Source organism: Triturus cristatus, chromosome 3_1 (genome assembly GCF_964204655.1).
Source record: "Triturus cristatus chromosome 3_1, aTriCri1.1, whole genome shotgun sequence".
NCBI classification, from domain to species: Eukaryota; Metazoa; Chordata; class Amphibia; order Caudata; family Salamandridae; genus Triturus; species Triturus cristatus.
The window spans coordinates 921,056,348-921,084,138 of NC_140583.1; the positions used below are offsets into that span (position 1 = coordinate 921,056,348).

At 47.7% G+C, this 27,791-nt stretch overlaps 1 protein-coding gene across 5 annotated transcripts in view; it reads right to left on the reverse strand.

Moving 5' to 3' along the window:
* The window catches only part of PKP4 (plakophilin 4), a 693,496-nt gene that overhangs the window by 130,763 nt on the left and 534,942 nt on the right, over positions 1 to 27,791 (reverse strand). For all 5 annotated transcript variants that reach the window (XM_085645508.1, XM_085645509.1, XM_085645506.1 and 2 more), the window contains one exon: positions 5,218 to 5,431. In XM_085645508.1, the coding sequence (XP_085501634.1) occupies positions 5,218 to 5,431 (214 nt within the window). The remainder of the gene's footprint in view (positions 1 to 5,217; positions 5,432 to 27,791) is intronic.

Below are 27,791 nucleotides of genomic sequence, written 5' to 3' on the forward strand. Positions count from 1 at the left end.
CACGTATCCAACAAAAAGCTGGTCGTCCACCCGGAACTGCTTGGTGCGGTCCAAATAAAAGGACAGCGCCCGTTTTGGGTCCAGACGGTGGAGCCTCTCTTCCTCTTTCGAAGGATGCGGAGGCGGAAAGAAGGTGGGCAAGGTGACAGATTGCCTGATGTGAAAGGGAGTTACCACTTTTGGAAGAAAGGAAGGACGAGTCCGGAGGACAACCTTGTCCGGATGAACAGAAAGAAAAGGAGGTTTAGACGATAACGCCTGGAGCTCACTCACCCGTGTAGCCGAGGTGATAGCTACCAGGAAAGCAGTCTTAAGAGTCAGAAGACGAATGGGACAATTGTGAAGAGGCTCAAAGGGAGCGCACATCAGAAAGGTCAAAACTAAATTCAAATCCCACTGAGGCATTACGAAGGGGACAGGAGGAAACATGTGAGTAATGCCCTTAAGGAAACAAGAAACAACAGGGGATGTGAAAAGAGAAGGCTGATCAGGAAGTCTTAAGAAAGCAGAGATATCTGATAGATAACCTTTCAAGGTGCCCAGAGCAGAGCCCTGCTGGGCTAGAGAGAGAAGAAAGAGGAGAACCTCAGAAAGAGGGGCGGAAAGGGAATCCACAGCCTTTGCTGTGCACCATGCCACAAATTTGTTCCACCTGCAGGCGTATACCGTTTTAGTGGAGGGACGCCTGGCTGCCAGAATATTGTCACAGACTTCAGGAGGCAAGTCAAATGGCATCAACTGTCGCCGCTCAATCTCCACGCATGGAGGTGGAGACTGGACAGGTTCGGGTGGAGAACCGTCCCCTGCTGCTCGACAGAAGGTCCTCCCGAAGAGGCAGGCGTGTCAGAGGATCCATTGACATACCGAGTAGCTCTGGATACCAGTACCTTCATGCCCAATCCGGAGCCACCAAGATGACTTGGGCCTGGTCGCGCCTGATCTTCTTCAGCAATCTGGGCAGAATTGGTATAGGCGAAAAGGCGTACAACAGACCGCAACTCCACTCGTGACGAAAGGCGTCCCCGAGCGAGTGCCGCCTTGGAAACTCCAACGCGCAGAACTGCGGACATTGAGCGTTCTCTTTGGTGGTGAATAGATCTAACCAAGGCTCTCCCCACTGCCGAAAGAGGCCTTGCGCCATGTCCGAGTTTAGACGCCATTCGTGATCCATTATGCACCGGCGGCTGAGTTCGTCTGCTCTGGTGTTCAGAGAGCCCGCCAGATGTTGAACCACCAGGGTGATGCCCTGGTGTTCCAGCCATGTCCAGAGGCGCAGAGCCTCCTGACAAAGGGTCCACAACCCCACCCCGCCCTGTTTGTTGCAATACCACATGGCGGTGGTGTTGTCCGTGAACACCTGCACCACACTTCCCCAGACAACGGGAAAGAATGCTTTCAGTGCAAGTCGGATCGCTCTCAGCTCCAAAAGGTTGATATGGAGCCGAGTCTCCACCAGAGACCAGAGTCCTCTGACATCTGCCTCCCCCATGTGGCCCCCCCATCCCAGGAGGGACGCATCCGTCACTACTACGTGCTCCGGTTGGGGTAGGGAGAGGGATCTGCCGCTGACCCAATCGCGGTTCGTGAGCCACCACTGCAATTGCTTCGCAGTGCCCTCCAAGATCAAGAGATGGTCGGACAGATTGCCACGATGCTGGGCCCACTGAAACTTCAGGTCCCACTGCAGAGCACGCATTCGCCACCTGGCGTAATGCAGGAAGCCATCATCCCCAGAAGCCGCCGCACCAACCGGACCAAAACCCAGGCTAGAGGCCGAAAGATGGGAATCAGAGCCTGAATATCCCAGACCCGCTGCTCCGGAGGATAGGCCCGGAACAGCGCCGAATCTAGAACTGCTCCGATGAAGAGGAGCTTCTGGGAGGGTCTCAGGTGTGACTTCGGCACATTGATGGAGAACCCCAGCAAATGCAGGAGGTCGGCTGTAGTCTGGAGGTGGGAGACGACTTGCTGGGGCGAGCCCGCCTTCAACAGCCAGTTGTCGAGATAGGGGAAGACTGGAACCCCTGATCTGCGCAGATGAGCTGCGACCGCCGCCATCACTTTCGTGAACACCCGAGGGGCACTGGTGAGGCCGAAGGGGAGCACGGTGAATTGAAAATGCTCCTGACCCACCGTGAACTGCAGGTAACGCCGGTGGGCCGGCAGAACGGGGATGTGAAAATAAGCGTCCTGCAAGTCCAACGCTACCATCCAGTCTCCTGGGTCTAGGGCAGCCAGAACCTGAGCTAAGCTGAGCATCTTGAACCGCTCCTTCCGGAGGAAGGCGTTGACGCTCCTGAGGTCCAAGATAGGGCGTAGGCCCCCTTTGCCCTTCTTGGGAACCAGAAAGTAGTGGGAATAGCAACCACAACCTACTTCTGGACCAGGAACGCGCTCGACGACCTCTATGGCCAAGAGGGCCGTAACTTCCTCCTAGAGAAGATTCAAGTGATCCCCTACATGCGGTGGTACTGTGGTGGCATGGCTGGAGGGGTCGTCTCGAAGGGGAGGGAGTAGCTTCTTCGGACGATTTGCAGCACCCACCTGTCCGACGTGATGGAACGCCAGTGGAGCAGGTGATGGCGAACTCTGCCGCCCACTGGCGTGGAATGGGCCTGAAAGCTCGGACTAGGAGGGCTTTGAGGCGGATGCTGCCGGGGTGGATGTGGACTGACCGGCACGTTGTCCTCCAGTACCGCTGCGGCGTAATCCGCGACCGCGTGCAGGTTGGTTCTGCGGCCGGTGGCTAGGCGGATGAGAGGAGGCGCCCCTTCCTTGGCCACGAAAGGCAGAAGTTTACAGCCACGGGACCGAGAACCCAAGGACTTGGCCGTAGCCCGGGAGTCCTTAAAACGAGCCAGCGCACTATCCGCCTTCTTGCAAAAAAGGCGAGTGCCATCAAAGGGCATATCCATGAGGGTACTCTGGATATCCCCCGAGAAAGACGTAGACCGTAGCCAGGCGTGGCGACGAAGCGCCACCGTGGTCGAAATTGCCAGCCCCAGCGAGTCCGTGGTGTCTAGTCCACACCGTATGGCATGCAGTGCTGCATCTCGCCCATCAGCAAGCGCCTGGGTGAGCCGTGACCGGGCCTCCTCCGGACACAGGGGCAGCACGTCCTCCACCGCATCCCACAGAGAGTGGGAATAACGGTCCAAGAGGCAAGCGGTACTCATGGACTGCAGACCCAAACTCAGGGAAGAGAACAGCTTCTTTCCGAACTGTTCCAGCCTCTTGGATTCCCGATCCGGAGGAGCGGACGGGAAGGAGGATTGGGAAGTCGAGGCCTGTATAGCCAGACTCTCGGGAGTGGGGTGTTGGGACAGAAAACTGGGGTCATCCGGAGCAGGGCGGTGGCGCCGGGCCACGTTCCGATCCACAGGAGGTACTGTGGAGGGCTTGGACCAGGTGCCCTGCAGAACGTCTACGAGTGCCTCATTGAACTACAGCAGAGGCTCTGTGTAGCTTGCTGACGGTTGAAGCACTTCTGTGAGGAAGTTAGTCCTCACGTCCACAGCAGGCAACTCCAGCCCAAGGGCATCGTCCGCCTTGCGCAGCACCACTGAAAAAGCTGCACCTTCCTCCGAGGCCACAGTCGGAGGAGAGATGAAACCAGCGTCCGGGGAGGTGTCCAGACCACTGGCATCCCCTAGTTCGTCTGCCCAGTCCTGTGAAAGGTCGGCCTGTCTGGCCATAGGGTCCTCAGACCCCTCCCAGTCGCCCCCGTCATCCGATTCCTGATAAACAGGAGGAATAACCGGAGCCGGGCAGAAGATGAAATGCTCATGCATCGGCATCAGATGCGGCGTCGAGCGGCGCCACATCGGTGCCGAGCCCGGACTGGGGCTAAACCGGGGAACGGCGTCGTCCGTGTACGGCGCCAGGGACGACGCCGGGGGTGGAACCGGTGTCGGCGCCGGCGGAGGAGGCGTCGTGAGGACGACCAGGGCCGGCAGAGATCCAGGCCTGGATCCCTCGGGGACCTGCTGCGTCGGGACCAAAGTCGGCGCCGGGGCCGGAGCCGCCGGCTCGCGAGGTCACCCAGCCGAGCCCGCGGTGCCCGAAGGCACGCCGGCAGGCGTCGACGGCGGAGCCAGACCCCTCATGGCCGAGAGGAAGGTGCTGATCTCCGCCGGAGCCGATGCCAGGGACCGGCGGGTATGGAGACGGACGTGGCTCCTGCGGCTCCAACGGAGCCGCGGGGGTGGGACCACCCTCACCCTCGACCGAGTCGCGCGACCGGCGAGGGGAGTCCGAAGAGCGGTGTCGCCTCTTGGACTTCTTCGAGCGCTTCGACTTACCCGAAGACTTCGAGCCTGATGAGCGATGATGGTGACTGCGGCTCCGCGACCAGTCCTCGGACCTCCTCCTGGACCGGGACCGTGAACGGCGCGGAGCTGAGTGCTGAAGCTCGAGAAGCTTACGGGACCGCTCCCGCCTCGCCTTCGAGGTAAAGGCCTGACAGTCGAGGCACGACTTCGCATCGTGGTCGGGCCCCAGGCAGTAAAGGCACCGGCGATGGTGGTCCGTCACCGACATCAGTCGATGACAGGAGTCACAGGCCTTAAAACCAGGCATCCTACCGGCACCAGAGTCGAGTCAACAGAAGACAAAAAAGAGTAAAAAAAGAGTCAAAAAAGTTTAGTCAAAAAGTGACTAAGGGGTAAGCTCTTCCCGGATCGGCGCTGTCTGGCGTGGAAAAAAGAAGAACTGACGTCAGCGCGCGAGGGCGGCGTCTAAGTACTCCGATGACTTCATTCCGACGCACGACGCCGATGACGGACGCGGAGCCGCAGACGACGCCTAGCGACGCGCAAGGGGTATTACTGACGAAAAATCTTTCCGGATCCAGCCGGACGCCTGGGGATATTCTAAGGTGAGGAATCCAACGTGTTTCTTTCAGATATAAGATTTAATGGTAGTGTTGTTAGTACTAAATTGCGGTCACCTTAAATAACTTCCTAAAGGTTTACACCCGTTTAAGTTCGAAAAGTTAGAATGCAAATTTCATTACAGTGTATGCTGTCCAGGAGATAGATAGATGGATAGATAGATAGATATACCTATTTTGTAGTAGGAGTGCCCAGGAACAAAAAAAGATAGTTTGAAGTCAGAGAACTAAAAGGATAAAATAAGTCCTTCAAACTAAGCAATCCTTGACATACAGTTGAAATTATAAGAAAACGTTGAGTTCTGAAACAAGAACTGAACACGTACCTGTTACAAGTTCCCTTATTTCAGGATCAATCGTTTTTCTTAACAGTCGTATAAGAGCAGGAATCCCACCAACATTCTTCACTGCAATTTTATTTTCATCAGTAGACTTCCCAAACACAAGGTTTCTAAGTGCTCCGCAAGCGTTCTTCTGAACTTCCAGGACTTTGTTATCCAATAGGTCAACCAGGTGCTTAATTCCACCTAACCTGCACACCTATTGAAAGAATACAATAATATGAATTACATTGAACAGATTAAGGAATTTATTATAGCTATATGTAGATGTAAATTTCATTAGGAAAATAAAGGGAAAAAAAATGGATTCACTTGTTTATTTGTGACTCTCACATTATATAGCACAATTATTTGTAATAATCACTTGCTATCAGAGTCTTAAGTTCCACAGCACATTAAAAGTGTGATTAATATTAAAGAACCAATTTTATTAACATGTAAAGATAAAATCCTAAATGAATCCATCAGCTATGAAGCCTGATTTGGTTTCCTTTATATGCTAACGAAAACCGTGCTATGCAATGGTGGTAAAACAGGGCACGTACTAAACATATGCTTGCATATCTTCTAAAGACTAGGATTTTATAAATATTGCTTTCTTTGAAACACAGTGAACAATCCGTCATGCAGTAAAACATACATGATGATTTTAAGAATCCAATAGTCAGACGCCGTGGAGCAGTCGCAGAGGAGCGGAGAGAATAGGGTGTGAACGGAGTTTGGAGCACGCTGAGGACGGGCCCAGGAGCTGGGCTGAGGCACTGGTGAAGAAAGATACCGGCCAGTTTATCACACTGCAGGAGGTATGGACGGTAGCCCAACTGCTCAAAACACTGCATATTGACACACAGCACCGGTCATCCCTTCACTGCTCATCCCGCCAGCTTCCCTGCCAGCCAGATCGGCAGTTTGCCCTGCTGATCATGAGCTCATCAGCCTACTGGCCAGGCGCTGACCCACGGGCTCCACGCCGAGGCCACAGCTAAGCTATTGATCATTACCGGGCTGCCTTATACTGGTTGCTGGTTACATAGGAGAAATCAGGTGCCCTGGTAACTTCTGTTAATAAGACCAGGCAGAAAACAAGGGGCATTAACAAACAAGCATTTGCAATACAATAGGTCTCGCATTTCTTAAAGTTAGAGCTGTTGGCGTTGAAAATAATGTTTTTTACTTTTTTATTTGCAGTGGAGTGATCATATTTGCATAGCGCTGTTGCCATTGGTATGACCTTGCGGTGCTGGAGAACGAGTCAATGGAAATTAGGTTATGAGGAGGGGAGATAAGTGTAATATACTGCTTGGAAAAAATAGTAACATCCGGGAAGAAGCAAACACTTACAGGGAATGCAAGATCAAGTAAAGCATGTGAATTGTAAGCAGGAACAACATTGTTACTGTGGGGCTCGCAGACTGCTGTGATGTGCTGCTGGTGATGGAAAAGCACAGTGAGATGCAGCTCTGAAGCTGCAACTCATACATAAAGCGTGGCACACTTGGCCACTTCATAGCACTGTAAATACAGGGCATTGTGTTGACCCACTTCAATGTTATGCATTTCATCAATATCAGACGGAAGATAGGCAGGGCTGGCCTTGTGGGAACTTGAACCTGTAGGCCTCTGACATATCTCACCAGTAAGCTGCTGAGCTTTGAACGGGAAGTAAACACTGAAGGGCAGGCCTGCTCCACCTTGTGCTGTATTCTAGCTACCCTTGTTGCATATACAAGAGGTATGTTTATTGCATTAACTCATTTCTGAATGCTATCCTTATAATGTAAGCAGTTTGACTTAATAAAGTTTGTTTTCTGTGTCTGTAGCCTTTCTTTTTCTCCCACATGTATCCTTAAAAATACATTTAATTAGGCTGACCAGGGACCCTGGAGCCTTCATCCCATGACGTTATCTTGTATGCCCTCTGATTGGATGACTTCTGGTGACATCTCTTCCCAACAAGACACTCATGAAGATGCAGCCTAGAATCATGAGATGAAGTGGCAGAGCATTCAGAGAGAGGGGCAACAATGCCAGTCCTCCAGAAGTCAGAATCTGTATTTTATTAACACTCAGAAATGTAAGAGAAACAGGTTACTAATGAAAAAGAATAACAAGCTTCTTAGCTACATAATCATACCTGGGAGCACGACAAAATGAACGCATCTGTAAACTAACATGCGAGATAGGCTGGCCATTTTGAAGCATGTTTTTCTTTCCCGGTCACTCGTGCTATGTGTGGACAAGGGCAGCTTCGTAAAAGGAAATGCATCCGGAGCCACAGGGGTCACTGAGCCATTTCCCCCCCGGGAAGCAGGGCTGGGTAGTCTGTCGGGAAAGTAGAGGGCACTTTTATTTCTTTAAATATACAAATATTCCCTCATGGAACTGCAGCCCTTCACGTCCACTTGCAAGGAACAACAGACACTGGCAGACGAAGGTGAAGCCGATCTTTCATTCTTATTTTTTTAAAGCAGAGATGCGATTTATTTTCAGCTCTGCAAAGTTAGAGAATAATTGCAGCTAGAAGAGCCTCTGTGAGTTCCCTTCTCTTAACTCAAAAGGGGCTCCCTTAAGCTCACAAAGCCTCATATAGTGGCGGAACCTGATTGAAATTAACTTTATTATGCCCAGACCGCTGCGCAGGCTGAAAAATGTAAAGTTAAAGTGCTTGCAAAATGGTGCTCAGCTCTGAGGCTCTGTAAATTAAAAGGGAAAGCAGCAGAGGATGGGGTGTAATGGCCAGAGCCGCGACTCAACATTGTGCTCATCTAAAGCACTCCAATACCTTCGGGTTGAGTTCCTGCTATACAAAACCTGCACACAAAAAAGCGCTTGCAAACATCCTCTCACACTCTAGAAGCTGTAATTGTTCGCTTCTAAACCAGGGGAGAGGAATCAGCAGCGCCACGCAGGCTGCAGGGGAGAAAAGAGCCCGAGAAGCAGGAGGGAGGAGAAGACCAGCTGTTAAGAATAACAAGCGAGGACCGTGCGACAGACGCAAAGCGGGCCACCGAGTCCGGCTCGGAAGCCAAAGGGTGTCCACCAAAAACCCCAATTTCCAATGGCAGGCCACTGTTTACTATAAACGTTGACGCCAGCCAATGGAAAGAAGGGGTGGGGCTTAAAGCCCTCTTCTACAACTACTCATCAACAATAAATCTCGCCGAGCGAGCTGCGCTTGTGCGCATGAACGCTAGGCGAGACCTAAAAACATAAAAGAACCCGCAAAGGCAAAAGAAGCATGCCCCAAACTTTTAGCAACAAGCATCACCTTTGGGAGTGGCCAAGACCCCTAACTGTCCCTGACTAAGATCTGAAGGCTCAACGCTCAAAGAGTAGGAACAGTGGAACTGTCACCACACAGTGACTACCAAGCGGAGCTATAATATTTTTAAGAGCCCCAGGCAAGGGACACAGCCATGAGATTCAGGGTCCGCCGGAGGTGAGCGTGTGTGGGCACAGTGTTAGAGCCGCTGCCCTAGGGTGGAGCCTGAGTGGTGCGGAGGAGGCCGGACTAGGCCTCGGTGAGGCTTGTAACACTCACCCACCCCGAGACCTTCCCCCTGCAGCGTTCATCTCAACACTGACAGTCTCAGCCTTAACAGCGGCAATAGCCACACAAGCCAGTGTCAATACGGCATGATGCAATTTGTGTAGATCCAACTAACACTATCAAAATAACGCTGTAGATTCTAGGAGTCAACGATGCAACGTCTCTTCTGATCACAATGAGGTCTGGCAAATCCAATGGTGATTTCCAACGGCCTAGCACAGGCCAAAAGGCCTCGGTCCACTATTTTCAAATGGCAAAATCTAAGCAAAGTTCTCCATTCACCATGGTTGGCATATGAGTTTAACCTCTCATTCCACCCACGCCCAACAAGTTTGCCCTATTGCCCAGACTACAAAAAAAGACATCAAAATTCTCCTTCATGAAAGACAATAGGGCAGCTTTATATCTATCCATTGAGGAGGTCAACGGAGTGTTCCCAACACTACAGCCGCCATTAACTCCTTTACCTGCACCATAGGACTAGGGTCTAGCCGTCAATCTGCAAGCAAAGCAATTTGATGGATAGGCAAGCTATGCCTAATTAAACCAATACAATTTCAAATTCTTTCTCTGAGCTGCAAACAGATTCAATCATATCTCTTCTACCAACACAAAAAGAATAGTCAACACAAACTCTCTCCTACACAGCCAAAACTGTGTTTGGCTTCAAATTTGGAATCATCGAATGCCACAATAAACATTAACAAGCATTGGCATAGCCAATAGGTCTCGCCTTTGGGACCTTATAAGTGTTTAGCCAGGCAACAGTTGCATAACTAAACACTTATAAGGTCCTAAAATCGAGACCTATTGGCTATGCCAATGCTTGTTTTAACTGCTGCAATCTATTGAAGCCTCACGGAGAACATCAAATTGGCCGTGCGGCCGCGAAAGCGAAAGTGAAAGCCCGACGCGCGCGCCCGCGCACATGCACTGTAGCTCTAGGCTGGCCTGGTAGCACTTTTTGGAGCCCTCTCAGTAAGTCTCGCCAGACCAGCGCATGCGCTGGGTCAGGCGAGACCTAAAAATGACACATCTGATGCCATCGCTCTCTCGCAATAAGCTTTACCTTCTGTGCAAGGAACCTCATTAAAAATCTCCTGCTCTACCATACCAGAGAACAATGGATTGGGATAGGGCAACCTGCACACTCCATCTGCCAACATCAGTGTCAACAAGAGCGACATGAATCGATGTTCATTGGCGATTTCGAAGCTGTTTCGCCTGTTTATGATTGTATTGCTAACTTCCAAGTGGACATCAAGACCTGGCAACAAATAATCAACACACTAGATATCACAGCCAAGCCCTGGAATATCAGTCTAAAAAGGTTGACATTCCAATGTCCCTTTAAGAGACGCTAGCCCAAAATACATCAACCATTGATTCTCGATTTGAACGCCTCAACGCCATCATCAGCAGTTTACTTCTAAATGCTCATAAACCATTGACCTCAACTGTCCTTAACACACAAGATTGTATTTGTACCATCCTTAGGGATAAGCGGCTTGCCCTAAACTCCATAGTGGGTGCTTTAGCTCAGGAAGTAAAACAGGTTGGCAAAGCACTATCCTCAGAACCCAATCCTCAATCGAACAGGTTCCAACCTTGACAGATCAAGTGGAGACTCTTAAAAAAGTGATAACACCAAAGTCATGAATCTTCATGTGTAAACACAACCCATCACTTGTAATCTTGAACTCTTAAATAATAATGAAACAACAACAATAAAAGCGGACAACCCCAATCAACAAATCCTGGCAATGCAATAATCCTCATATGTAACACTTTGTCTACTCAACCCATCGAGACGCGGCTCAGAAAACTGAACAAAAACAGGATAAGACCTTGAGAGTAGAAAGATAGGCCATCACGATTGGATTTTTTTTACCAAACTGTCAAAAAAGTAATGCCGGCAGTGTCGGACGCCGTACCCAACTCAGAAAATCCGGAAACCGATCTTTGTAAACCTCAGCAAGATCCCAGTGCTCTTTCCTTTCCACAAAACATCATTAGAGCACAAGGCCCTACAAGCTTTGACATTGAAAAACCTAATGAAATCAAATTACACTCTCAGCTACATTAGATGCATAACCTAAAATAGAATTTATGCGCCCCCTCAAACAATGTGCCAATAGTGAATCATTTTGCATTAGGTACCTTGCTGTTAGCAAGTTGACACTGTAACGTTAGTAGCCCAGGTCATGAAAAACGAAAAGAATCAAGAAACTCATTTATTCAACTAGACCGGGTGCACAACCTAAATTAGACCTTAAATGTTCCTCATTAAACAAAGCGGCAATAACAAATTACCACGCATCAGTCCTTTCTCCCTTGCCAGGGCAACACTAATGATACAAGAGCGAGCCGCGAAAAACCAACAGAACATGAAATTACCTCAAAAGTCATTCTGGGTGCGCAACCTATAATAGCACTTAAGCACTCCATACTATGTGATGCACCAGTAGTAAATCCTCATTCTTCAAGCTTCCCTTTACCATCAAGGCAACACTCCAATGATGAAGCTCCCTCATGTCAACATTTGACCCATAGATCACCTGGTCACACACTTATGCCTCAACCCGGCACAGCAAAAACAAAATTACAAACACATGAAATAACAGAGCCCTTGGCCCACTCTGCGATGGATACGATAGACAATACCATAACACAAGAGGTCTCCACTCTAACGACAATCTGGCACCTTGAGTACACATCACAAGGCAATAGAGATATTCTGAATCTCGGCAAAATAGTTCAACTGCTAGCCTCACATCCAAACTTTGCCACCTAAACACCAATAACATTATTTCCATACAATGTATTCCCTCAAACATATTCGCTCACAAGGAAGAAACTGTAGTGACATCCTCAACCCAATCCCCTGTTTATACAATCTGCGAAAATCTGAAAATCTTAGAAGATTGGGGAATACTGATAACTCTATCAACAAAATCCCGGTATCCAACAGTATTTCTAAAGAAAGAATATGATCCAGCTTTCAGCCAGGCACCACATAACCTGGATAAACCTACAGGCCCTTCAGGCATTGACAAAAGTCATAGACCTTCGTTTCTTTTAAAAAATGCAATTGGGCCTCTTAGATCAATAGCTCCTACCAAAGTTCAATCGTTAACTATTTCCAACCACAATCAAGGAGGCAGATGCTGCAAGTTCACCACCCCCACCACAATAAAGTGCCAGGAGGATTGGGGATGGCTAGCCACCACCTTAGCCAGGCCCCAATCAAATTGACTTGCATCCAAAGATCATTCTAACCTAAAGTCAAGCTCTGAGAACAAGGACGCAACTACTTCTCTTGTTTCCTGGAATGTGTCAGTATTAGAAAATCTTCAACAGATGCAGATGTTGTGTGTTTTTTTTTTAACATGATACTATATATATATATATATATATATTTCGAAGACTCCACTTGAGGTCTATTATGAGTTCTTCCTTCCTGCAACTAGATCACACATAAAAAGCCAGACAATGGGTGGTCTTTCCATCTACTTAACAACCCATTGGGATTTTGTAGTCTCAGAGTAATCAACTGGTCATAAAGACTTGTGTTGAAATCCAAAACTGGAATAAAAACTTGATGATGGGTAAATACATTTTTGCTGAACCTTCAGGCAAAATTCAGGGAATGAGCTAACGCTCCTAATTTCAGAAACCATAGCAAGCAAAACTCTGTGCATAGAACATCCGAGGACGTAAAAGTGCACACTCTTCATTATGATTAACCTACACGGCTACAAGAATTGCAAAATTGATTCACAAAAGCAGAGCTGTCGGAGCTCACGGCCCCAATAGCATTCCTGCATCAGTTTACACACCGGAAGCTGAGTTTTGGTCTTCATCTTTGTAAAAGCTCCTTAAAACGTTTATGACTATTGAATCCATTTCATCCTCCTGGTAAGGCTCGGTTCTGCACCACATTTATAAGTAGGGCTCAGTGGTGGCCCCTGGCAGCTTGCGTCTTTTTACCCTGTTGGACGTTGAAGCCAAATACTTTGCTTCATTCCTTTTGGAAGAACTAGAAGCATGGGCAAATTCGAAGAACCAGATATCCCTCAACCAAAGTGGGTTTAGACCTTTTTCAGGAACCTCTGGCCATTTTGATGCTTGTTGCAAACAAATAAGGAAAAAAGAGTTTCTCCATTGTTGTTTCATAGATTATAGATAAGCCTGTGAGCATGTTAACCGCCAGTTGCTCTGATCCAAACTAAAAACCTGGAAAATTTCAGTTGCACTGCTTCATGGCATTCAATTACTTTCCTCTGATACGTGGGCCAGTGTAAAACTGGGAAATAAAACTGCAATTTCTAGCAAGGTAAAAACCAAATAAGGCGTCAACAAGGGTGCCCTGGCTCTCTTTAATTTGTTCATGTGTGACCTGGTACCACCACTGTACTCGGTTGTCAGCCATGTGCCAAAAAAGGTGACTCAATCTATAATCAAACTACTTTATGCAGGCGAGGTAGTCCTTTTGAGCCAAACGGTGACAGGGCTACAAAGATTAACACTCTACATAATCACAACAGTTCAACTCTCAAAAAATACATAACCCCTCAAGTGCACCAAAAACTCTGACACTGCTAAGTAAATAGATTGGTTAGTAGCAATTATTACTTTCAAGTGGAATAATGTCGTACCTCACAGTTATATGCTATTGTACGACTACACCCTTTTGGCCAACATTCTCCTCTCCAATTTAACCATTACTGAACTGCTTTGTCCATAACTCTTTCCACCACAAAGTACTGAAGAAATATTATCACAACTCTCCCACTCTGGTTGATCTACACTGGTTAGGCACACATACAGCAATCCCCTACGCACATCAGGCTTGTCCAATCCCTTGAGCAAGAAGCTGAAAAACATCTCTTCAGAGAACACTTGCTCCATAACTGAAGAGGAGCTCTCACATTCACCCACCTAGTCCAACATACAAGAGACTCCTTAATCCTTGGCACTTCCCTGTCTCATCTACACATCTACAACTGTCATCCATCCATGATGGGTGTACAGCACTCTGCTGCTCCCCCAACAAGGTTTGCACAGTGCAAATACAAACATACACAAGGTTAGCCTGCTGCCATGGAAATTTCTGGTTTGCATATTGTGGTTTTCATCCAGGTGCAGTTTAATACACACACAAGACAAAGGTTAGCGCTAATCTTTTATTCTCACTCTTTGATTTTGCTCGTCTCTGTAGTTTATACACTTCCTAGTTGGTGATTAAGCAAACCACTTATCCAGGTGACAGAGCAACATATCTCGCTGTACCTTCTTTTGAACAAATGTTTCCTTTTCAGTAAAACTTCTCTTATGTGGAGGCCGAGGAGTCTTTACAGCTAATGGAACAGAGTATAATTAAACTAGGCTCCACTACAATCATGACAGTTCTAAAGTATACATTGAAAACCATTTCACGCCTCACTTCCTTAGCTAGCTTTCAAATCACACAAAGGTTTCCTTGGAAAATACCAGAAGAGGCAATAAGATTCCTCCAGATTGCTCAAAGAAAACAAATTCCCCACCTTGAATTACACACTCAATAAACTCAGGGAGCAGCAAATCAATAAAAAAACAAAAAATTGGATTAAGCACAAATAAGAATTATCGCGCTTGAAGACATGGTTACAGCTCCCAAAAGCACAACTTAAATTTGTAACAAAATCAATGTTTAAAATAATAATAACAAAAGAAACTAAGAATCAGGTCAGAAATGCAATATACATCTTAGGCTCAAAGTGAGGATGCTTTGCTTTTTTAAAAGAGGGAAGAGCTCTAAAAAAAAAAAAAAAAAGAATGCTTGCCAACACAGTTTTGCTGCTTCACACCAGACTAATTAACATATGTTAATATGACTGAAATCATTTGAGTAACGCCGAGAAAGATGACTAAATCCACCGTGCACGGATTTATACCCGTGTCAAACAGCCAACAGTTTCCGCCAGCAGGTGTATGTTTATGGAACTGCAGCAGAGTAATTCCTTAAATTCCAGGTGCATCATTAGCGCTACTAGTGCACGCCGCGCCATGGGCCACCCAGCCAAAGAAAATGCTGGCATGACGTCAATTTTCAAGTGAATGAATAGCATTTGTCACAAGCAGGATGAAAGAGCAAACGCCTGTGATCTACCAAACACCTCATGCAGAAGCCGCAGACAGTAAACCAAGATAAAGCAGAACCTTGGCACACAGAGCTAGAGCAATAGGACGAAGTGCTGGTACCCTGTTGTACCACACCTCAAACTTTCAACATCATTTCATTTAAAACAAATTTTTTTTTTTAAATGTCAGACTACAAGGGAAGTGGGATTATTAATATACACATCCAACAAAGAATGAATACAAAGAAAGACTACGAAAAACGTTACACATGAAAGCTCCAAAAAGAAAATGACGCAATACACGGGTACTTAAAGATATGTAAAAGGATCATTTGTTTCCATATTGTGCATCTTTCCAAATGCAGGGACAAGGGCATGGAAAGTCCGAAAATGAATGAAGAGGTAACATCAGTAGTGGGTAAGAGACAGGAAGACACAAGACGAGGAATACTACTCATTGTCAAGAGGAAATAACCCGCTCTACTGCACCCACGATTTAAATCTACACCAGTTTCTAAAACCGTACTTGTCCGCTTGCACTGACGATTTCAAATAGGGCGGAATAAAGACCATTTTGCTTTTAAGAAATATATACCCTTTTGATGAGTACTGTCTTCATCTGAACCAGCAACACACCGTGTGACACAAAAAACGTGGCAGTATGCATCTTTGTGCAATCAGGAGATGAGATGGCTGCCCGTCAGGGACAAGATTCAGAGGTGCACTAATCTAGGACTTCACTTTCGAGGGGAGGTCAGCTGGCGAGGGGAAGGGGTGAGTGAGATGGTGGAGGATGAGGTACAGACAGGGCCTTGTGCAAGGATAGCGGACTAGACTCCTCGTATCCATATATCACGGATAGGGCCTCCTACCGGAACTCACAGTGGAAAGCAAGCCCATGGTGGCTGTTTTAGGAATTTTTAATAGCCCACGCACCAGACACAGCCATAAGCAGCGAGGATCGGCCTCGCTGGCCATCTTCCCTGGGCATTCCCTTTAGCACTAAGAAGGCAGCCCTTGCCAACACTGGAAGTCACACAGCACCCTCTCTTTAATGACAGCCAAGCCCCTCCGGTGCTCAGTTCCTTATGGGCACCTGTGCAGGCTGTGAGGAGGTGCGGCGGGGTGCCGCAGGCAATCAACGACTGGGAAGCTGGAAAGGCCCAACGTGGAGTTTGGACGCTCAAACTCAGCTACTTCTTGGAATGAGTTAGGACAGCCCAGTAATACCTGCGGAACTGAGCACGGGTAAGTATGTGATCCAACGTGGGAGGGTGAGGCCTTTGAGTGACTGGTGCTCCTGAAGATCAGCGTACATCAAGGAGGCAGATGTTCAACATACAGGGATTGCGTCGCAGCGACTAGTCTGTGGCTACAATGCAATGGTCAGGAGCTCCATCTAGGTGACTCATGCACAGAGCATGCAACCCTTGTATCCTAGTCAAATACTCCCCTGAACTCTCTCCATGTGATGCCAAGTTTCTCTTTGAATGCCTTCTGTCTGAAGACCTATGAACCCGGCTGGTCAAACTGTGGACAATGATCACTATGTGACATTTGTTGGAAATAAACAGCACTGCTGCAAATGGACAGTAACCCTACACGGCGCGGCATTTCAAGTTTATCTGCTTTTCAGTAAGTAAGGGCTTCCCTATGCTCATTGCTACAGCCTTAAGTTTACACACTGGATGTGGATTGGGAAGCAGACATTGTAAAGGTTTCCAAGGGAAGCAGTGATACTGGATGCAGGGTGGTAGGATACAGTGGTGGAGTTGTACATATGACCTAACTCCACCCTAATATAGAATTAATTTGACACAAACTATGCACTTTCCTCCTACTATACAAAGCAGCCTGTGTGGAGACCGTGTCAATCTAGGGGCAACTTCCAATTTCAGCAAAGTCATTTGAAACTATGTTCCCGATCTACAACAACACATGCTACCAACATTATCCTAACCATGACAACTCAAACCTTGTGCTTCAAAAATATTTCGAGCCACCCTATTAAGCTACGAGTGAAACACAATCCTCAGCTTCTGGAATCTCGCCTCCTTGCAGTATTAACTGAATAAATACCGAACTTTCTTATTACAGTTGAGTTGTGACATCACTACTCAATTATTATCAGAAAATGATATAGCTACTCTACAGTAATAGGTGATTACTGTTAAGTTCGGACATCAATATCTGTTGCCCAAACATTGGACAATATAAAATGCAGATTTGTAACTGTTGCTTAAATGACGACAGGGGTAGCTTACTTTTCAACGCTTTCTTCTTGAATATTTTTCTCTAAAAATTCAGACATTAGCTTATATGGTGACATTTATAGCAGTATGCTCAGGGCCGAACTGGAGAACCAAAAGCAGCCTTGGCAAAAATACTCAAACAAGCTCGGCTCCCTTCGTCTCCTTGCGCAGTCTCTCCATCCATCCAATCCAATCCATCCTCTCTCTCCTATCTTCTCTTCTCTTCTCCATTTCTGCTCGCTTTCACTATACCTTTACCACCTACCCCCTCTCTCTTTAGAAGCCTCCCGGGTACCTTCTGCAGGTAACCTTAAGAGCTGGGCAAAGTAACAGAGGCTCCAGGAGTGGCACTGGCTTTCAAAACAGGCCTCCAGGGGCTCCGGGGAAATGCCAGGTGGAATAAAAGGCCTGTCTGGCCCGGGGTATGCTTATTTACCACACTGCTGGAGTTCAGTGTAGGAAAGGAGGAGCATATTTGCATGCTATCATACTTTCTCAACAGCAGTCGCTTGAGAAAGTAATGTATTACGCTGATTAAATACATCTGACAACAAATTATACGCAGACAGAAACACAGGAGGTTGCCCATAGACCCAGTTGAGACCTGGGTAAATCGTGTTTTAGCAAATGTCTCAACAGGTAATATTCATAGGCAATTATGTAAAACATGCACAGCAATTGCAGAAAGAAGGAAACAAGGAGACCTCAATGGTTGAAGAAAAAATGTATAGCGTGGTCTCTTATCCTGAAAAAATGAATACAGATAGAGTATCAGCACTACCTACATTATATGTCTGTGTGTGTGTAATGCATACAATCTTGTGCACATCAGTGCTCGTTTGGGAAAGTGAACGATGCAAGTGACACGCGTGTCAAAGGAAACCATGAAAGAGCGGCGCAAAAGAAATATACAATTACTTAAATGGTTGCAAAACTTCAAAGTTATTGTGAGAACACAGAATCGTCAACAAGTTAGAGAACCAGTAAACGCCAAGAGTTACACTAAGTGGTCGGTGGCGTTTCAACCTGTAATTAGTTCAGGTCATCTTCAGGTCCGGGTTGCAAAAGAATCTGTCAGTGCAGTACAAGGGGAGAGTGAAAAAAAGGGGATAGAATAAGAATAGTGTAAATCACAGGACGAATCAATTTCTATGGTGAGGGATGGGATGGAAATGTACATTGCACCTGTTATAGCGGAGGATATTCGTCTCCTTTGGCAGGGAAGAAATGACAACTTGATTACCTTTATGGAATGGCTCAATAACTGCCAACCTCATTTGAAATTCACTTCAGATTCCAAGAAAAACTCTTAATGTAGAGGATTGAAAGATAAGCACATCACTATTCTGAAAACCCAAGGAAAGGCACACACTTTTGCTATACTCCAGTTACCATCCTCGTGGTGTCCGTGATGGTCTCCCCTAAGGTCAGTTCATCCGCATTCGGAGGAATTGCAAATGGGAAGATGATTCTTTCCGGGAGGCATTAATACTAACTGAAAAACTGAATCAACGTGGCTACCAACGCCGCCTGATTTCTTTAGCATTCAAAAGGGCCTGATATAGCCACAGAGATATTCTTTTGACACCCAAACAGAAACGAGAAAATGCAAGCATTTCATTTGTCTCAACTTTTAGCCGATCGAGCAATAAAAGTAACAACATCATCAAGAAAACTTGGAACATATTGCGTACACATATCTCTTTCCAAGAAACTCCCATGTTTTCTTTCAAAAGGGGTAACGATTTGGCAGACCATTTGGTACATGCACCACATGGCCCAATGAGTCTTGCAACACTGATTTCATCACCTCAGCGTGGGGCCTTTCCCCAAACTTCAGATGCCAGAACTATGTAGTGTGCCCACTCACATGTAATACAAAAGAATTTAAAGTGAGGGATCACACATACCAATTGAAGCATTTCACCAACTGCTGCACCATAAATGTGATTTACAATACACGCTGCCCATGTGACCTGTTATGTATAAGTTAGACTACACAGATGGTGAAACAACACATCATTCAACACAAGAGTCGCATCCGATGCAGAGTACAAAATGCTCCCCTTGTGCACACTACATTGAGAAAAATCACTCCAAAGCAGACAATATGTGGCAAATAATTCATCAGCCTACATTGCCTCAACGCGGAGGTGATCTACAACAACTGAATGTAGGTGGATTACACGCTGTCACTCAGTCAATCACTGATTTAACACCTTGGATGAATGGATTAACACCATCCATATCTGAAGAGTCTTATTACATTTGAAAATAGAACGAAAAGAGAGATACCCTAATGCTTATTAAGGGGATGTGGAGAAGCTGTAGAAAAAATACAAAGTCCCTAAAAAGGATAGGGCAACCAACTTTGTAGTGTACTATAAGTATTCCTACGATATGGATCAAGTGCTGAGCACAAAACATCAAGCAGCAAGGTAATACGTTCAATTATACATGTCAGTATACAAAGTGTCCAAAAAACCAATAGTAAACTTGGGTATATTCATCAAATTTATTTTAACAGATTACATTTCTTAAAACAGGATACATCGCAATTCATGCAATATTACAAATCTCCTCACTAGAGAGGTGTGTACTCTATTTATGCTTTACAATCAATTTACAGGAATACTTAAAAACAGTTGACGCAGCATTTCGGTGAAAACTTAACTTCTTCACCTTCTTCAGGACAAAGTTTTCGACAGGTCTATTAAAATTTGTGAGAATCAAGGCTTTTCTTGAATTAATGTAAATATGTGATATTTTTCATTAGTTCATTAGGGCCACCGAATATGTAGGTTAAAAGTCAGGGTTGCTCTGAGGTTTGAGCCATCATCAAATAGGCAGTTAGATATAGCGTGTGATTCAGCTGTACTTGTAGGATATCGGCTTTTTCAACATAGGCGATATACTTCTATAGTCACTTGAAAAAGATGCTGGGCTGATGAGATAAAATCCCTGTCCTAACAAACTCCTTCCGGGTAGCGATCCCTGACTTTTAACCTTCATATTCGGTGGCCCTAACGAACTAATGAAAAATACCACATATTTACCTAAAAGGTTATCCTGCTTTATTTTCGGTTGAGCTTCTGCCTTCCATATCAAGGAACATAAGTTCAAGAATAGCCTAGACTCTTACTCAGTTTGGCCTCAGACTGACATCCTCATTTGAGGTGACCCTCTATTTACTTAGTTTTATGGTCTATACAATGAATGTTGTACTGTGGATGGCCCCTACTCACTCTGCCACCATAAAGTTGCCCTTCATTCTTGTGTATATGTATATCCATCTGTTGGTACACTCTTTCCATACCTAGTTGGACTAGTTTACCTTACAACTTGTTAATACTTTTTACCCAATTACATTATGACAATTGAGCATGTATTGTCCTTTCCTCATGTGTATACCTGTCTGTTTATTCTGTTCATAGATATGAGGATTACACCACTTCCCAAATTTGTCATTACTTTCTGCAGTTTGTCCGATCAAAATGTATTAATTTATTATTTTGTGACAATTTTTGCCTTAACCACATACATGTGTTTATCTATTTATTGAATCATTATAATATTGTCATGTTGTTAGATATTTGCTGGCCCATGTTACAATACATCTCATGGGGACCGCATTGTTAACCAACATGTAAATAAATATCTGTTTAATATCCTGTATTGATCTTGGGCAGTCCCCCCGGGGCACTTTTTGGTATCCCCCTTCTTATTCAACTGTCAGCTCTAGTATTTTCACTCGGTTATTTCAATTTATCCCTGCCGTAATCGCCTCATTTTCTATGCGACTTGAACTTACATCGTTGTCGATTTCGCAAGTAAAAGGATACTCCCATTCAATGGAAAGCTTTCAATCTCTACAGGAGCTGCCTGTATTAATTACAGAGGTGAGCATACTCTTATGCAAGCCCTACACATGCTTTCCTTCCCTCCCCTTTTCATCCCCATAGTTATTTCTTTTTCTTTTTTTTTGTTATTTCTTTTGGGATCAGTCTTCCACCAAGCCCGGGCGCACTCATCGTGACGCCGGCACTTGTTTGGTTAAACACACCTCCCCTTCGATTACTGTGCTATACGTAGCCTGGACGCTTTGACCTGCATGCTGGCTCAGTCATGTCCATACACGCTAAGCTAACTCTCCGGCCAATTTGCACAAACTCCATGGTCCCCTTACCTGCGTCCACGTGCCATCATGCATTTTGGTCCTAATCAATTGTGGTTGCAGCTAATTCGATTGATTAGCGCCTACGATTCACATTGCATGGCTCCATTCTGGAACCCATTTCGTATTCTACACAGCACGCTGTGATCACGTATCAAGCCACCGCTCTTTGAACACAGCCTGGATTCTACTCACTTACCGAGTTGTTTCCGGACAAGGTCCTCACCCGTTGTACACCCCTCATTACGGTTAATTAGTGCCTCCGATTTACTTTAAATGGCTTCTTTCTGTTACACATTACGTATTCTGTACAGCATGTTGAGATCACGGATCAAGCTACCCTCTCTCTTTGATCACAGCCTGGAGTGTACTCACTTACTGAGTTGTTTCCGGATGAGGTCCTCCCCCATTGCAGACCCGTCACTTAGGAACTGGGTTCACCCACCCTCACTCTTCCCTTTTGTTATTTTTCATATTTTTCTCATTGCACACCAGACCAGTAGTGCACTACTAACGTCCATCCACTTGGATTTTTCGGCACACCACACCTTGGATGCAGACTCTGATGTACCATACCTTGGACTTTCTCCTTGCTCCATAATGGGTACCGTGTACATTTCCATCCCAATTCCACATCATATTAATTGATTTGTCAATGTGATTGACACTATTCTTATTCTATCCCCTTTTTTTCACTCTCCCCTTGTACAGCACTGACAGATTCTTTTGTAACCCAGTCCTGAAGGTGACGGGAACCAATTACAGGTTGAAACACTGTCGACCACTCAGCATCACTCTTTGCGTTTACTGGTTCTTTAACTTTTGATGATTCTGTGCTCTCACAATAATTTTGAAGTTTTGCAACCATTTAAGTAATTGTATATTTCTTTTGCGCCACTCTTTCGCTGTGTCCCTCGTCGCACGAGCACTGATGTGCACAAGATTGTATTAGTTACACCCACATATAATATAAATAGTGCGGATACTCTATCTGTATTCATTTTTTTCATGAATATAGACCACTCTGTACATTTTTTCTTTAACCATTGAGGTCTCCTGGTTTCATTCTTTCTGCATTTGCTGTGCATGTTTTACATAGTTGCCTATGAATATTACCTGTTGAGCCGTTGTTTGCTAAAACAAATTATAAGCTGCATATTGGCACGTTTATTATCGCAGCAGAGTCCTTATTTATAAAGCCTACAAACAAAGTCTCTTTCATAAGCAGCAGCGAAAGAGCAAGGATTTAAAGGATGTATTGGGTAGGGGGGTGTAACTACTTATTATGAGGAATAAAATACTCTCTACCATACCTCCTATGGGTATTTTTAAGGTCCTTTGGAATTCCATGATTTCATTATGGAACTTCCCAGTTACTTGCAATATCTTTATAGTACATGGTAGTGGGTGAATTAGCCCATGTATTAGATAAGTGGTTCTTAACTTTTTGACTTCTGGGGAATCTCACTTAATCTTTATTGGAAACCCAGGACCCCCAGTGAATCCTTATTGGATTCCCACCGAGTCATCACTGGAAGCCAGGGACCGTAGACTAAGGATTTCTGATTATTTGAACCACAATACAGTACATAACAAAATGCAGAAACAAGTGTCATCCAACAAGTACTCAAATGCTGAATTGTTTTATTTAATTCACAAATAAAAAAAAAAAAATGTTTTTTAAAATATTAATAGGAAGGTTGGAGTTTTTCTGATTTCAATTGGGGCTATTCATTGTCCATACTATATTCTATTCAATGCACTTGCAACGCTACCATGCCTCTATCTTTGAATACTAACTTAATTTGTAGTCTCTAACCCACCCTCACCCCACCTCATTAGGAAGTACCTCTCTTATTTCAACTGTTTGCTCGAAGGACAAACTGAAACTCTGCATTTTACAGTAACCTGAAACACCCACCTTTCGATTCCCTATGATCCCGATCCATTATCAAACCACCAGACCCAACACTTCTGAACAATAAATACTTCAGAATATTAAACTTCCTATGCACAAAATAATCAGAAGGAACAATTAGGAGTTACTTTAACATCCTTAACCATTACAGGAAATTAAAGCACATTAAAGACATAACAAATATAAACAGAATTGAGGCACTCATACTCCAATAGGAAGGCAACCTAAGCCATGATTAGCGTAGCTAAGTTATGAGATATTAATTAATTGACATTCCTTATAAAGTATTTCCCTCCTCAAATACATTCTTCCATCTTGGGACCATTTGAATTTCCAGGGATTTAAGGGGGGGGGTGGCCTGTTACTGAAGCGGTGTTATGAGAAGAACATCCTTCTCCCAAATGATTTCTTAACCCAAGATCCTCCCACAGCGTTCAATTAGGCATAACGGCACAAGATTTGTTTCTCGGAACAAAGAAATAAAATCTCGTTCACAAAGGAGAATCTGGAGGGGAGGAGCCTAGCGCGCAACCAAGATGGCCGCGTAGGCGCGAGGCTCCCGAGGACCTCCGCGACCTCCTGAATTAATCCTGGCGATATCCTGTCCTTGTTGAGGGGACTGTGTCGGTGAACCCGAGCTGAGGCGCCGCCCGTTTTTTGGGCTCGAATCGGACCCCGAACACCGGTGGGAGCATCGATTGAAGGTTGCGGCCTTCTCCTCGCCGGCCCCCCGGATTGGAGTAGTGGGGCGATCCGGGGACGAAGTGAATAACAGCGGCGAGCGGGGCTGGGCGACTCGCGTACCCCGCACTTTCACTTTCGCTTTTGCGCCCTCCTTGCCCCAGGCGGGGTCGGGCTGCGGAGCGGGGTGCGGTGGTGTTGCCTTGTCCAGGTGCCCGGCTGACCCGCCGGCGGTGGGTTGACCCGCGGCCCGGTGGTCGCCCCCGTCCCCCCCCTGACACCCGTGATTTGGTGTGGCGGCCCGTTTGGAGATCTTGGCACGACGGTGTAAGGGCCAGCATGTCCACCAAACAAGATGGCGACCGGGCGAAGATGAAGACAACCCGCCGTGGCACGGCGCACCAGGCCAATAGTATGGATCGCTATACGCTCCAGAAGGGTTCTCCGGAGACAGCGCGGTCATCCCTGGTGGGCCCGACGGAGGCGCCTGCCCAACCGGTGGATCTGACCCTCCGGGACGTTATGGGCGCCATCGCAGAGATGAAGGCCTCGGTGGACCAGCGTTTCGATACCTTGGCGCAAAAAATTGACTCGGTCCTGGTGGATGTGGGCCTTGTGAGGGCAGACTTGTCAAAAACGAACGACCGAGTTGACTCCCTGGCCCACACCACAACGAGCCTCACGACGGACGTGGTGGCCCTCCAGAAGGAGGTGCGCCGGCTTGGCCAGGCGAGCGCCCTGATGGACCGGCGACTGGAGGATTCCGAGGGTCGGGCCCGGAGGAACAATGTTCGCATTATTGGTGTGCCGGAGGGCCGAGAGGCGGAGGCGGCAGATCTCTTCGTGGAAGAATTGATCCTGACCCATCTCCAGCCCCGGGGGCTGAGTAAGCTTTTTGCGGTGGAGCGTGCCCACCGGGTCCCTGGGGGCCGCCCTAAGACCGGTGCCCCGCCGCGGCCTATTATTGCCCGGATTTTTAATTTCCGGGACAGAGACGCCATCCTCCAGACCTCCAGGCAACAGGGACCGGTCAGGCTGGACAACATGGATGTACACTTCTACCCAGACTTTACTCCGGCGGTCCAGAAGCAGCGACAGAGCTTTCTTGGTATTAAACGTCGCCTAAGGGACCTAAACCTCAAGTACTCAATGCTCTTTCCGGCTAAGCTGAGGGTGGAGGTGGATGGCCGTACGCACTTCTTCGACCGGCCCGAGGCGGCCGGGGACTGGTTAGATACTTTGCCTGGAGATCGGGGTGGGGGGGGCGCGGCTGGCGGGGAGGGCCCGCCGGATCAGAATTGAGGGGTGACTGTATAGGCCTTGCTCTGGATATTATTCCTTTACCATATATTGCTTTCGTATGTTCCCCTCCCATGGAGGTCGGGTGGGGTCTGCTGGGGGCTTCCCTCCTCCTCTGGGGGACTAGTTAGTACTTAGCTATGGGGCGACAGGCACACTGCACTTTGGGGGGGCTGTCTGGGCTCATGCAGGGGTGCAGGGTGGGGGGAGTTCTGTTGGGACCGGGGGGTGGGGGGGGTGTGTTGTTTGTTAACACCGCAAGGCAAACCCGCAACTGTTTTGTTGTTTTTAAGATGCTCGGTGGGGGGCGACCGATTGTTTTGACGTATGACGGGGGGTAGGGATTTGATTGTGTTGTCATGGAATGTTAACGGCCTGGGGGATAGGATTAAGCGTGGTGTGGTCCTGCAGTATTTAAAACGTATTTCACCAGATGTTGTCTTCCTGCAGGAGACACACCTTATAGGTAACACCTTTCATGCAATGAATCGGCGGGGATATCGTTTGGCGGCCCACTCCGGCTTCACTTCGGGCTCGCGGGGGGTGGGTATTATGGTCAAGAACTCGCTCCCGTTGGAGATTGACGAGGTGCGCCATGATGAGAGGGGACGTTACACTGTTCTGGTGGGACGAATGGAGGGTAGAGTGTTTATCTTTATATCAGTGTACGTCCCGCCTGGGTTACAAGCCACTACATTTGCGGACCTGGGGCGCCTCCTTCTGGACCTTCCGGGTGGCCTGTTGGTGGTTGGAGGGGACTTTAACGCGGTTGCCTCTGGGTCTATGGATCGCCATCCCCCTAGGGACCTCCCCCGAGCACAGGCGTGGCTGCCCGGCCTTTTAGACACGCTGGGCCTGGTGGATTGCTGGCGCTTAAAGCATCCCGTATTGCAACAGTACACCTTCCACTCGGGGGCCCATGGTAGCCTCTCGCGGCTTGATTACATCCTTGTCCCGGCGGCCCATGCAGGGAGGGTGGGGGAGGTGCGCCATTTGGCACGGGGTATCTCAGACCACTCCCCATTGTTGTTGCATTTCGATGTCTTCCCGAGGGGGGATGGCAGAGTGGCCCCGATCAATGCATGGTATTTGCGCGACCCCACCATTCGTGCCGACTTGATCAAATCCTTACAGCGCTATTTCGATGAGAATGTGGGGTCGGTCCCGTCTGCCATCTCCCTGTGGGAGGCTTTCAAGGTGGTTCTTAGAGGGGAGGCCCTCTCCTTTATTTCCAATGCCCGGCGGCGCGAGCGGGAGGAGGTGACCCGGGTTGAGGCCGAGATTGCAGAACTGGAGGGTGACCTGGGGAGCGGGGTAACAGACGCCAAGTTGCATGTTTTGCACTTAAAGCAGGCGGCCTATCGGGCCCTCGTCACGGAGGCGGCCAGGGGCCTCAGTAGAGAGCAGCAGGGGCGATTGTATGATGTGGGTGACAGGGCGGGCAAATTGATTGCGTGGTTGGACAAGAGGGAAAGAGCGAGCCGCGTAGTGCCTTTGATTGAGAGCATGGATGGTGTGTGCGTCACTGAGCCGGAAGCCATTGTCTCCTGCTTCGCGGATTATTTCCGCGAAGTCTACTCCCCGGTTTCTCCCTGCTCGGAGGAAGATTCCCATGCCTTGCTTCGGGACATCGCACTGCCCTCCCTTACGGCGGAGGACAGGGATTCGCTGGATGCCCCGCCCACCTCGGACGAAATTGCCTCGGCTATTCGCTCGGTTGCATCCGGCAAGGCCATGGGCCCTAATGGTATTCCCATTGAGCTATACAAACTACGCCCGGATGTGTTGGCGCCCCACCTGCGCGCGATGTTCCTTGCGGCCCACTCGCGGGGCTCCCTCCCGCCGGACCAGCGTCTGGCTACAATTGTGGTGATCCATAAGGAGGGGAAGCCCCGTGAGCGGGTCACATCCTATAGGCCAATTTCGCTTCTGAACGCGGAGCCCAAAATCCTCGCCAAGGTGTTGGCCAACCGGTTGGTTGGCGTGGTGGGCGATTTGGTCCACCAAGACCAATCGGGCTTTATACCACACCGCAACACGGCGCTTAATCTGCGGCGCTTACACGGGGTGCTCGCGCGTGTCCCGTTTGTGCGGGAGCCGGCCATCTTGGCGTCCTTGGACGCCACCATGGCGTTTGATACGCTCGAATGGCCATATATCTGGGCGATGCTGGCGAGGTTTGGGTTCGGCCCGGGTTTCGTCAGCTGGGTCAAATTGCTATATTCGGGCCCGTTGGCGCAGGTGGTGGTGAATGGGCGAGTATCTGCCCCGTTCGCGCTGGGGCGGGGCACGCGACAGGGTTGTCCCCTGTCGCCTCTCCTGTTCGCCCTGGCCATGGAGCCCCTGGCGGAGTGGCTGCGGTGGCACCCTTCTATCCGTGGTCTCCGCTGGACCCCCGAGCATGAGGACCGCGTGTCCCTCTATGCTGACGATATCCTTTTGTATCTCGCCTCCCCGCGCAAGTCACTGATCGTCCTGGTTGATGTTTTGCGCTCCTTCGGTCGCAACTCAGGCCTGGTCATCAACTGGGCGAAATCCTGTGTCTATGTGCTCTCCGGGGAGG